At 43.2% G+C, this 12,576-nt stretch overlaps 1 protein-coding gene across 1 annotated transcript in view; it reads right to left on the bottom strand.

Moving 5' to 3' along the window:
* The window catches only part of DYRK4 (dual specificity tyrosine phosphorylation regulated kinase 4), a 46,530-nt gene that overhangs the window by 3,672 nt on the left and 30,282 nt on the right, over nt 1-12,576 (bottom strand). The window contains exons 9-13 of the mRNA XM_057491275.1: nt 12,165-12,303; nt 10,417-10,498; nt 8,069-8,241; nt 6,448-6,508; nt 2,942-3,071 (exon numbers count right to left, since the gene is read on the bottom strand). Coding sequence (XP_057347258.1) covers nt 2,942-3,071; nt 6,448-6,508; nt 8,069-8,241; nt 10,417-10,498; nt 12,165-12,303 — 585 coding nt within the window. The remainder of the gene's footprint in view (nt 1-2,941; nt 3,072-6,447; nt 6,509-8,068; nt 8,242-10,416; nt 10,499-12,164; nt 12,304-12,576) is intronic.

Here is a 12,576-nt window from a genome sequence, read left to right as displayed (position 1 = left end):
AAGGAGGTAGACCTGTACACTGAAAACTAGAAGACACTAACAAACAAAATTGAAGAAAACACAAATAAATGTAAAGATATTCAGTTCTCATGGATTGGAAGAATGAGTATTGTTAAAATGTCCATACAACCCAAAACAACCTACAGATTCAATGTAATCCCTGTCAAAAAACCAATGACATTTTTCATAGAACTAGAATAATCCTAAAATTCATCTACAACCACAAAAGATCACAAATAGCCAAAGTAATCTTGAGAAAGAACAAAGCTAAAGGTACCATACTCTATGATTTCAAACTGTACTACAAAGCTACAGTAATCAAAACAGTATGGTATTGCATAAAATGTACACATAGATCAATGAAACAGAGCCCAGAAATAAACCCATGCTTATATAGTCAATTAATCTACAACAAAGGAGGCAAGAATATACAATGGGGAAAACAGAGTCTCTTCAATAAATGGTGCTGGGAAAACTGGACACCCACATGCTAAAGAATGAAATTAGATCACTATCTTACAGCATACACAAAAACAACTTGAAATGGGTTAAAGACCTAAATGTAAGACTGAAACTATAAAACTTCTAAAAGAAAAAATAGGCAGTAAACTCTTAAGCGTAACAATATATTTTTGGATCTGTCTCCATAGGCAAGGAAAACAAAAGCAAAAATAAACAATTGGGACTACCTCAAATTAAAAATCTTTTTCACAGCAAAGGAAACCATCAACAAAAGAAAAACAACGTACTGAATGGAAGAAGAAATTTGCAAATGAGATACCCAATAAAGGACTAATATCCAAAATTCATAAGGAACTCATACAACTCAACAACAAAAAAACACAAATAACTTGATTAAAAAATAGGCTGAGGGCCTGAATAGACATTTTTCCAAAGAAGACAAACAGATGGCCAATAAGCACCTGAAAAGATGTGCAACATCACTAATTAACAGAGAAACAAATGCAAATCAGAAATATAATGAGATATCACCTCACACCTGTTAAATGGCTAGTATCAACAAGACATGAAATAACAAGTGTTGGCAAGGATGTGAAGATAAGGGAGCCCTCCTACACTGCTGGTGGGAATGTAAATCAGTGCAGCCACTGTGGAAAACAATGTGGAGATTCCTCAAAAAAATTTTTTTAATACATACAATCTAACAATTCCACTTCTGGGCATTTAACCCAAAGAAAATAGAAACATTAACTTGAAAAGATATATGCACCCCTATGTTCATTGCAGCATTATTTATAATAGTCAAGATATGGAAGTAACCTAAGTGTCCATCAATACATGAATAGATAAAGAATTTGTGGTATATATATACATATTCAATAGAATATTACTGAGCCATAAAAATGAATGAAATCTTGCCATTTATGACAACATGGATGAACCTAGAGGGTATTATGCTAAGTGAAATAGGTCAGAGAAAGACAAATACCATATGATTTCATTTATATGTGGAAACTAAAATGCAAATGAACAAACAAACCAAAACAAACTCATAGATAAAGAGAAGAAAGTGGTAGTTAACCAGAGGGGAGGAAAGAGGAGTGGGAGGTATAGGTGAAATAATTGAAGGGTAGTAAAAGTTATAAACTTCCAGTTATAAAATAAGTAAGTCACAAGGATGAGAAACAGCCCAAGGAATAATGTCAATAATATTGTAATAACTTTTTATGGTGATAGATGGTAACTTCAGTTACCATGCTGAGCATTTCATAATGTATATAAATATTGAACCACCATGTTGTACACCTGAATATAATATAATATTGTATGTCAACTATACTTCAGTTTTTAAAAAATAATTTCTTAGTTCTGCATTGTATACTGGATGATTGGGGTTTCTGGATAACTCCCCTCTGTCTTAGTAGTGAGTTTCCATCATTTGTAACTACACATTCATTCTATAGCCTCAGCAAGAAGCCTGATGAGAGGTGATGATGGCGTGCAGGATCCTTCTCTACCTCCATTTTTCAGGGAAATTTTTCAGCAGTACTTTATGGCTTAGTCTCTGAGCTAGTACCTAAATTCCAGAGTGCACAAATGCCAGGAGAATATTTTGCTAAAACTTTATCCCACTGGAAGAATGAAAGAGCATAAAGATAAGATGTTCTAAAAATACTAAATAATTATAGGACCGATATAGCTGAAAGGACCATTTTATAGAAAAGGAAACTGAAGCTCAGAGAGAGACAACGACTTGCCAAATGTCATGTGGCTAATCTATCTGCCACTTAATGGAGACAGACTTGCAAAACCTCTGTGAAATTACTGACAAAAGCTAACATCTGTTAACACCTCAACTAGGCACCATTCTGGGGTGGCTTTGTGTACTGGTCCTGTTTTGCTGTAACTTGACTGAAGTACAGAACCTAATTTCTAAGAGTCAAAATATGAAACAGATTCTAAAAAGCTACACATAATAAATCACCCTGTCCCAAATTCCCTACTTCAAGAGGATTTAGGCTCTAAATAACTGGGGAATGGGGAGTAACCCTGAAACCATACACTGGTGTGTATGCAAACAGTTACAAGGACATGGAAGGGGTTGCGTTCAGTTCACCAAGCAGAAGACATTTAGGACTTTCCTACGCCTCACTGCCAGGCAAACTCACTGCGGCCAAGAAGGCAAACACCTCACACACTGCAATCCAGGGCAAGTCACTTCATCCCTTCAAGCCTCAGCTCCCACCCCCGCCCCCCATATCTCAAAAAGGAGTAAATCATCTGCCCTGCCTATTACACAGGAAAGGGAGAGACCAGTCGGATGGGAAATAAATCATTTCATGGACTCTAAAGCTCTCCAATCAGCGTTTGTTATTCCTTTTATAACCGTCTCCCAGCCCCACACTTTCACCAGCAAACACGTGGGAAAGTACAGTATTTAAGAGGAAACTCAGAGGCAAAGACACCCCGACAAACTCACACCAAACACCTTCTGAGGAAATCCAGGAAGTTGGTGTCATAGGTTTTCAGCACCACCGTGAGATCCTTGGAATCCGGGTATCTTTTTCTCCCCTTGTTGTTGGTTATATTTTTAGGGAAACCTTTGGAATCTTTAGAGATACAACATTCTGTGTTTAGTTCCAGGAGTAAAAATTCACTGGTCACATCACAGCTAGTTCACTCAGCCACCGGAGTTCTTGGACCGCTTTCTATACCCCTGGCTCTCTGTCCTGCACCTCCCCCTCCCGTAAGCACAAACAGACCTGCAGTCCCGGTCAGCTGGAAATAACCGTGTGTGATTCTCCAGTGAACGAAATTAACTTTTACAGATAACTTCCCCTACTAGCATCTGCTGAGCTTCCTTTCTACCACCTCCTTCCCAAATCAATCAATGCCTTAAATGGTTTAACATTAACCAAATAAAATAATAAGAATGAAGTGAAAAAAAACATTCAGCCCTAGACAGGAAGGACACCACCCATTCTTGGATTATCTGTGCCCTTGCTCTCTCCCCACTGAGCCAATAAAGTGAGAATATGGAACAGCCACAGGCATAGCAAGAAACTGCTATCAGGAGAATGGTTTGTTTTCAGAGCTCATTTACAAGCCACACAAGCCAGATGTTCTAACTCTTCATAGTCACGTTAAAACTGTGTACACAATTGGAATGATCAAACTTGGTTGTTTAAGACACAGCTTGGAAATTACTTTCTTCAGCCATTTCCACCGATTAAGGCCCTCGCCAAATGTATGACTTGGCATGCCTGAAAAGGAGCCCTGAAGATAGCACCAGAGATGTCCCAAAGCTTTGTGTAATGCTTTGAAGGTGACACTGCTCACATGGACATCTAGATTCTGCTGTGCCTGGTCAAAAAAGATGGCCGCTTAGGCTCATGCCCTGTACATTTGCATGTAAACGGGGGATGTGTATACACACATATACAATTTACACATTAAACTGAACTCTCACAAAAAATGTGACTCATAAAGTAGGCTTTCTGGAAGGTGCATAATGAAGGGCTTCTATTACTTTGTAATCGTGCAGTTTGCAGGGCCCCCTAAACGATATGTGCTCGTATTGAATTCCTGGGAGGGACCGTGAATCTGTGTGTATAGACACACCTGAGTATCTGCAGATTTGTATAGATGAAAATGGGTTGGGGTATTGCAAAGGGTACAAGGTGCCATGAACTCACACAAATCCCCACTTCCTTTTTGACACTAGTACCAGTGTCACCTTATCCAATGTTGCTCTTTTTACAAATGACCAAAGAAGAATCAGCCTCTCAGGCTTATAAGAAACATAGCTCCTAAAGTCACCACTGTGTAATCGTTTTCCTTGTACAAGTTTTTCTCACCTCTCTGACTCTCCCAATATTTAATTAGCCTCCCCATCTCCTTCTTGCTGCCTAGAACTATCTTACTGCCTTTGAGGGACCGTCGCTTTGCTGCCTGTTAGGAGTATTAACTAAGGGTGGCTGGGTGTGCGGGACCTGTTGGCAACCCAAATCTGGGGGAGAGCCAACAACTGAAGTGGACAGTGTTTCCTAGATTTACAGTATCATAAGAATCACAAGAAGCTCTTGTTAAAAACAGACTCCACCTCAAATCTGTTATATCATAGGTTATATAGCAGGATCATGGGCATTAGCCAAATGATTGATCAAGCACCCAAATGATTCCTATAATCAAATAAAGTTTGAAGAGGATGCAGCTCCCAAAAGAGTCCTTTCTTATGCCAGAAGTGAAGACATGGGGATGTTGCTACCAAAATTCCATACTAGTCTAAAGTCTGGTGCTGATGGTAAAACCAGGGTGCTCTATGAAATGAACATGTGTATGTCTTTGGTCCACTCTTAACAAGATACCCTATATTCTACATACAATCTCTTGACCTCAGTGTTAAAGCTTAAGATGTGACTCTCCCCACAATGTCTTTGTCTAGCAGAAACATACTTTTCTTTCCTTAAATCCTTTGAAATCCACAAGGCTGAATCAAAAGTGGTAGAAAAGTATATTTGGGGTCAAAAGACTAGTTCTACTGCTCCATGCATACTCTGCTCGCCGTCAGAGTGCTCTGGAGAAAGGGTTAGTGTGAGAGTGCTGTTCTAAGGCAACCTGGACACTGACCCTGCTCAGAGGCAAGGTTTGCAAAGCTCTGGCTATGACTACAAGGAGGCCTTTAAAAGGCATAACCACTGGAATGGTGTGGGGCTGACCAGTCAGAATGGATGGCACTAGGTAGGATCGTGGAGGACCTCTGCCTGCCAGGTCTTCCACTCTTAGTTTCTGGATCACGGGGAAGTCTATGGAGTCCAGGGAGAGAGGCCAAGTTTCCCACGGCTGGGGCAAGGGCTCGGGGCTGTAGGTTTTTACCAAATGCTGTAGAAGTAGACTGCCCTTTAACCCCTGCATGGCTGAACCAGGGCATGCTGACTGACCACCAACGTGACTGAAACTCTTTTGTCCAGGGCAGTGTTTTTGACTCTCCTACTGATGGGACAAGTAGTGGAGAGAAACTTTGTGATTTGTCTACCATTTTGAGGCCACCTGGGTGAAAATAAGAGGTGGGAGGGCTAGGAACGACTGGGACTCCACAGCCAGTATGAGTCTGTGTACTATCCTGATGACAGTGGCTGGTCACAAATGTCGTCCCAGGTGGCATGGAGACCCTGTCTATGGAGGACCCCTCACTCCTGTCCGGCTGATCTTTGGGCCACTATGGCTTTTACATGGAAATCATTTAGCTTCTTGTGGTTCTTCAAAGGGATTTGAGATAGGGGACTGACTTCATCTTTCCGGCATGCCACGCCCTGGAAGCCATGCCCCAGTTGGGCCTTGTTGGCCTACATGGCCATCTGGTGCAGCACCTCTGAATAGAAAGGCAGAGGGTCACATCACCCAGAGCCCAGGAACTGTGATGAGGGTGCAGCACAGGGCCGTGGATTAGGCTTAATCCCAGCAATTAGGCAAGAGTCCCCTACATAATTGGCAAGCCACAGCGTGGCCATCCTGACCCCGCTTTATGTCAAAGGTGCAGTGATCCTGGGATAATAAGGATACAGGGGACTGAGAGTGTTTCAGCAGGAAGGAATAATACTCCATTAATGATAGCATGTCCAATCTTGAAAAGAAGCTACTGCTCCTTGGTGTCCCTGCACAGTGCACACTGTGAGGAGCCATGCTGCCTGGGGAAGGGGGAGTTCTCAGGAGAGGTACAGTTATAATCGTTTGAGGTTCCAAGATCTACTGATGGCTCCTCTGAGCGGGATTCCCGACGTGACACCGCCAGTCCATCTCCATCCTGCCATCTGGTACCACATCTCAGCATCTTTTTACTTTGCTGAAGTAACCCCTAGGCAGAGCTTGTCCTTTGGGTTCGGGCCAGGGGAGGACCACCAAATGGGGTCTGCAGGGGAATTTCTTCAAGACCTGTGAAACCTCATCAGCCACAATGGGAGAGTTAGGCGTGACCTGGGGACTTACCAAAGAAGGTCTGTCTCCTGGAGGCCATCTGGATGAAGCGGGTTGGAGGCAGGCCCAGCACCTTCAACAAGTACAAGATCGTGGGTTTGCTCTTGTGGAGTCACACATTCAAAAACACATATTAGAGCCAGGTGGGACTTTGGCCAAGCCTGGCCTCCTACAGATAAGGACCCAGAGACATTAAGTGCTGACATTAAGCCAGGGGCAGAGCAGACCAAAAGCATGGTCTTCTGACTCCTAATCCAGGGCTGCTTCTGTGCCCTGAGCATCAGCATCAGCAGTGTTATTCTAAATGGGCAGCAGCACCAGTCAGAGGTAGGCCACTCTGGATGACAGCCAGGTCTCCTTGTCAGAGTGAGTGAACCAGTGTACACGCTGCCTGCTCCTGAATTAAGAAATGACACGTCCCAACGTGAAGCCCTGGGAAGGGAGGAAAGGCAGAGGGGATGGGGGCCACCAGGTGGGGTGGGCATCAGACCACACAACAAAATATCTCCTCGAAAAGAAAAGCGTAGCGCCTACTTGTTCACCTTTTTCCCCACTGCTGATAGAGAAATTACAGGTGTCACCTCCTCGCCACTGGGTCCCCTGCCATATCCATGTACAACCCTGCCCTCCTGCTCCTCAGCCTCACTGACCCTGAGGTCAGGAAGAGACTGAATCGGTTCTGGGGTGGCAGGAACCTCAACCCAGATCCCATGCTCCCCAGTTCTCCTTGGTATTAGAGCAGGATTGGTTCAGGGATGGTTCATTAAATTGTCCCTCATCAACCTCAGAAGCCATGTGCTCTGATCCCCTCATTTGACAGAGGACCAGAAGGCAGAAGTGATGCCACAGCCCAGGACTGGACTCCAGGCTTACCAATTCCCAGGCCAGTGTCCATTCCACCATAACTACCACTTACGGCTATTGTCACCCAAATTATTTTAATACTTTATTATTAGTTTCAACCATGAAATGACACAATCTATAATTGAATAATTTCTCTGACCATCTGTAACTTTGAGATAATCTAGAAAATAGAAATTTGGGAGGGACTGATAGGATAGATAGGGATGATTGAGGGAGAAATTAGATCGTTGTTCAGAGCCAAAATATCTTTGTTCACTGGGAAATCCTAAAATGTGAAATTTCCAGTATTTCAGGCTTATTTTCTCCTGTTTCATCTAATTTAACTCCATAACAAGATGTCTCTAAGTAAAAGGAGAATAGGTCTAATAAATAATTGTATAATGAGTTTTGGTATAGCCTTTTTTATTGGGAGCTATTCTTTCCAGAATGTTAAGATAATGACTGACTAATGACTGAACAATACAGTTTTGGACTGTGTCATGTCACTCTGGATTTTAAAAGATTCTTTTGAATTTATTTGAAAGACTGATAGTATGGTTTATTTTTAAAAGTCACTATTCACAATGCACTGGAAACTATATCCTCTGAACCATTTAATTTATGATAAAAATGTTAAATGTCAACTCCAAAGTGTACAAAGGGGTACATAATTTCAAAATACTTTGACCAAGAAAAAGTATGCAGGCCACTGTCCTCTAGTGAGTGTGATGCAGCCCAAGGCTTGAGAGTGGCTGCCGGCTCGCCTGTGGCCCCTCAGCCCTTCCCTCACCTCCATGATGCAGGCCAGCTGCTCCACCTCATTCTCCCCGGGGAACAGGGGGTAGCCCGTGTGCAGCTCCGCCATGATGCAGCCCAGGCTCCACATATCAATGGCCATGCCGTAGGGATGGCCCAGGATCACCTCTGGGGACCTGTAGAAACGGCTTTGGATGTAGGTGTATACTGAGGAGGAAACAAAGATGAACCCATGTAAACAGTCTCATCTCCAGAGCCCACTTCTCCAGGATTCCTTCTCAGGTGGGGGTGGACTATAGTTAAGGCACCCCCACTTCTTTTCACTCTCCAGGCTCTGCAGGGTGGTGGCAGTACAACCGACCAGCACTTAGGAGTCATGTCACACATCTGATCTCATCAATCCTCACAGCAGGATTTGATTATCCTGGAGGTGTTATTATCCTCACTTTATTGATAAACAACTCTAAAGTAGTCATTGCTCTAGGGAAGTAAATTTAAGTCAGCCAAGCTCTAAGAAAAAGGGAACATAAGACTAATATAAAACTCAGTTTTCAAACTGTCAGGTTAGTTTGGCGCAGACATCTTCTGAAAGTATTTCGATTTGGCAAGGGAAGAGGCACCTCAAAATTGAAAAGAACCATGCAAGATGCATAATTTGAAAATGTAAATACAATATATTATGTGCATTCTGTTGTATAATGTATAGAAGGAAAAGCTCAGTGAAATCTGTGCAGAGAGGACGTATAGAAGATAGCAGTGTAGGAGCCTAGACTTTACAGGTGAGGAGACCGAGGGCAGAGAAACGGGACATGATAGTTATTTCCATGGCTGTTATTGGCTCCCTAGGTGGGGGTGAGGCACAGATTCTGTTGGTTTAGTTGCTTATAGTCCCTTCTCTGTTGGTTTAATTGGTTATCATAAGGTTGTAATAGTTTTGTGATTTAAAACAAAGACTTAATAAAAATGACTTTTATACCCCGCCTGGTATCAAAGTGGACTTGAGGCACTGTGCAATCAAAGCCCATTACACAGGGTAGTTTTAAAAAATGGATTTAAAAAATACTTACATGATGCTTAATAACATGTACCAGGCACCATCCCAAATGCTTTATACAGAAGAACTCTTCCAAACCTTACAACAACCCTATGAAGCAGGTACTATTATGGCCATTTTAAAATGAGGAAACTGAGGTATACAGAGATTAAAGAAACTGTCAAGGTCATTCAGCTAAAAGTGGCAGAACTGGGATTCAGACTCAGTCCATTTGAATCTAGTACCCATACTCTATGCTGCCTCATGGTTAAAACAGAGATAAAGGGAAGTTAGAAAATAAAGGAGCAAATGACTATCAGAAACAATATAAAATCATTACATATTCAGTTCTGAGCAACCTGTCAGCCAAGATCAATGTTAACAAATAAGTTACACAGCTTTCATGTGAGGAAGGTAAGCACATGAGTTTTTGTGGGAGGCACACTGTCTTCTAGCTGGAATTCCTATGGGCCTAGAAAAGATTAAGCGCACATATCTTCAAAAGTGGATATTCAGAATGTTTGCAAATATCCATCTGGTGTTCTTTTCTACAGCCCCCAGAGGCTTCCTCTGAGACCCACTGCCATCAGGAAGGCCGATCCCATAGCCCCTCTTTGGTGTGCCCTTAACAGAGCCTGGACATGTCTCGAGTCGCTGAACCTGTCCTGGTATCTTCTCATCTTTCTGGCTCTTGCAGTGGACTGTAACCATCGGAGGACAGGAAATGTTCACTTTTTTGTTTCCGGTACCCAGGACACTGACTGACACAGAGCAGATAATAAATGTTTGTTAAACGGTACATGTTTTTGACAACAAACTTGATAACAGCCGAAAGAAGAGACTCAAATCAAGTTCCGTGAACGTTGCGCACATGTCCTGCAGGGCTGCTTTCTGGATTCCAGCTTGAAAAAGTACAAAGCCTAGAAAACCCAGGGCAGTGAGGCCTGACCTTCAGAAGGGCTGTGTTTGCTAAAGGGCAGGCTTCTGGGTACGCCCCCAGAGATTTAGATTGGGTACAACAGGGCAAGGCCCTGGAAGCTATAATTTTCCAGAGGCCTCATGTGATTCAGATATACACCTAGGTAGTACTAGGATGAAATGCTTTTGGGTAATTCCAAATCCGTGAGAGCTGCAAAAAACCCTTAGGGTATTTGAGTCCAACCTTCTCGTTTTATAAATGAGGAAACTTAGGCTCCGAGAAGTGAAGCACCTTGTTCAAAATCACGCCAGCAGTTGTTTTTTAGCTGAGCCCAGACTAGAACCCAGGTGACCTCATGTGTGAATATTTTTCAGTAAGGGAAGGAAATCTCAGTAGGAAAACTCAGGCCAAGGGGCCGGAATGAGCCTACCTTTCTGGTGTTCGTAACAGCTTGATCCAAAGTCAATGACTTTAACAGAGACCTGGCCCTTTTGGTATAACACTATATTCTCCTAGACATAAGAAGAAAGACACGGTCAAGTTTAGTAATGTTGCCCCAGGCACTTTATTTACCTAAATGCCTGCCATCCTCCAGGACCCTGTTCAAAATTTGACCACCTCTGAGCTGACTCCCCTACACCATCTCCAAATCCCATTGTTCTCCCTCCTCTGACTTCCCACTTGACTGTGGTCTGTACCTCTTGGGCTGGAAGATTAAATCCTGATCATGTTTTCAAGGATGTCAACATCAGATGAATTGACTATTATAAATAATGGATGGACCGATTGCATACTGAACCCCTAACATGCTGGATGTGGCATGGCAGGCCTGGTCTGAAGACTCTGGCACCATAAACAAGAAAGTACCAATCTAGAGCATAGCACCCTTTCTAAAGAATAGTTAACTGAAAAAAGTTAAAATGATCAGCAAAAGATTTTTTAAAGCAGGAATTTCTACTGTATCCCTAGCCCGGAGGAAGAGCCTGGCCTTCCGATCTTGCTGGCAGAAGTAGCTCTTCAGAGGGGATGGATGCACCAGGCCATCACAGCTCATTGCCAGGAAGCCTGAAGCCCAGAAGAACGACTCTGACTCTTGAATCCGTACTCACCAAATAATCTCCTGGTTGTGTGTATATTTCCCTACTGGGTACATATATTCTAGTCTACTTGATCTGTTTCTCAAGGAAATCTGTTACCTCCTATTTTGGCTACCAGTGTTTTGTGAATGTTCTTGGTGAGAATAAGTCCCCTAAGCCCAAAGATCAAGGGTGCTGTGACCCTGTGGAGCTGCAAAGCTGAGGATTAGGAGCTTGGATGTTGAGAAGAAACTAATGTACTACCATCCTGGTGAGGCTCCATCAATAATCCCTGAGAGAACATGTCTGCCTTGACAATCTTTAATTACATAAATATCCCGATTTTATCCAATGAATTCGTTTTAAAAAAATTTTTTAAGCTACTTTTGGGGATGAGGAGAAGAGAATGAGGAAAAGTCTAAAAGATATTCACATTTCTGTGGGGGTCAGGTTTTTGGAACCAGCTCCTGACCCCTTATTTTCACACCTTTATACCTTTCCCCTAGCTGCCACATTTGCAAACACTAATCCTTCTAGCAAACATTTACTTATTGCCTACCCTACTATTGTCAGGTACCGTGCTAGTCCTGGGAACAAACTGATGAGAAGACATAGTTCCTGGCCTTGGGGAAGCTGGCAGTCCAATGAGGGGTACAGATAAAGAAGCAATCCCTACACAAAGCAATCGGTGCAATAACAGAGCTACGTATACAATGCTAGCAGGGTGTGCGGGAAGCACGCATCCATTTGGGGAAGAGGCAGTGGTCAGGGACTTGCTGTACACTAAGACCATCTCAATAGAGTGGAAATAGCGGATTTAGTACAGTGGTGACCCTTCTCCCTGTGTGGCATGTGCCTCTGCTCACCCCTAAGCCTTCCATGGGAAGACCTTCTTTCCTGTTCCTGTCTCCCTCAATGACACATGTCTCTTTGTTGCCCCAGTAGTCTTCACTTGGTTTACACAACCTACAAACATGACTGCTCAGGTTCCCAACAGAGCCCTGGCCATGGTGGCAGCCCAGGTACCCCTGGGGAATGGAAAGGGACAAACGAATCTGAGAGTGGAAACCAGCCCCCCTGGCAGGACAGAGATTGTACTCACAGGCTTGAGATCACAGTGAATGATTTTCTCTACATAAAGCATCTGCAAACACTTCAAAACAGAGAGGGTGAAGTGCCGAACTATTGACAGACTGAAGCCTTGAAAGCTATTATTCTTCATCAACTCGTACAAGTTGATTCTGGGAAAGAGAGAGTGTGATATGTGTCAGTGCAAAAAGTATGACGCTGAGTCTGAACCTGCCAACAACCCCACATGGCCTGGTTCCTTCTGGGAGTAGGCAGGCCTCAGAGCGGGAGGCAGAGCTCTCTTGTCCTGTAAGCTCAACCCGCCCATTCATTCAAGGTGGTTTAAGGTGAAGCTCAACTGTCTTGGCCTCTCAGATGCCCCCTCATTTCTTATATGGCAAGGCACTTAATCACTTTTTTACACCTGTGGGTGTTAAAAGGTCGGA

The sequence above is a fragment of the Manis pentadactyla genome, chromosome 14, assembly GCF_030020395.1.
Source record: "Manis pentadactyla isolate mManPen7 chromosome 14, mManPen7.hap1, whole genome shotgun sequence".
Classification (NCBI taxonomy): Eukaryota; Metazoa; Chordata; class Mammalia; order Pholidota; family Manidae; genus Manis; species Manis pentadactyla.
Note: the sequence above shows the minus strand (reverse complement) of the source record. Positions and strands in the feature narration are given on the sequence as shown.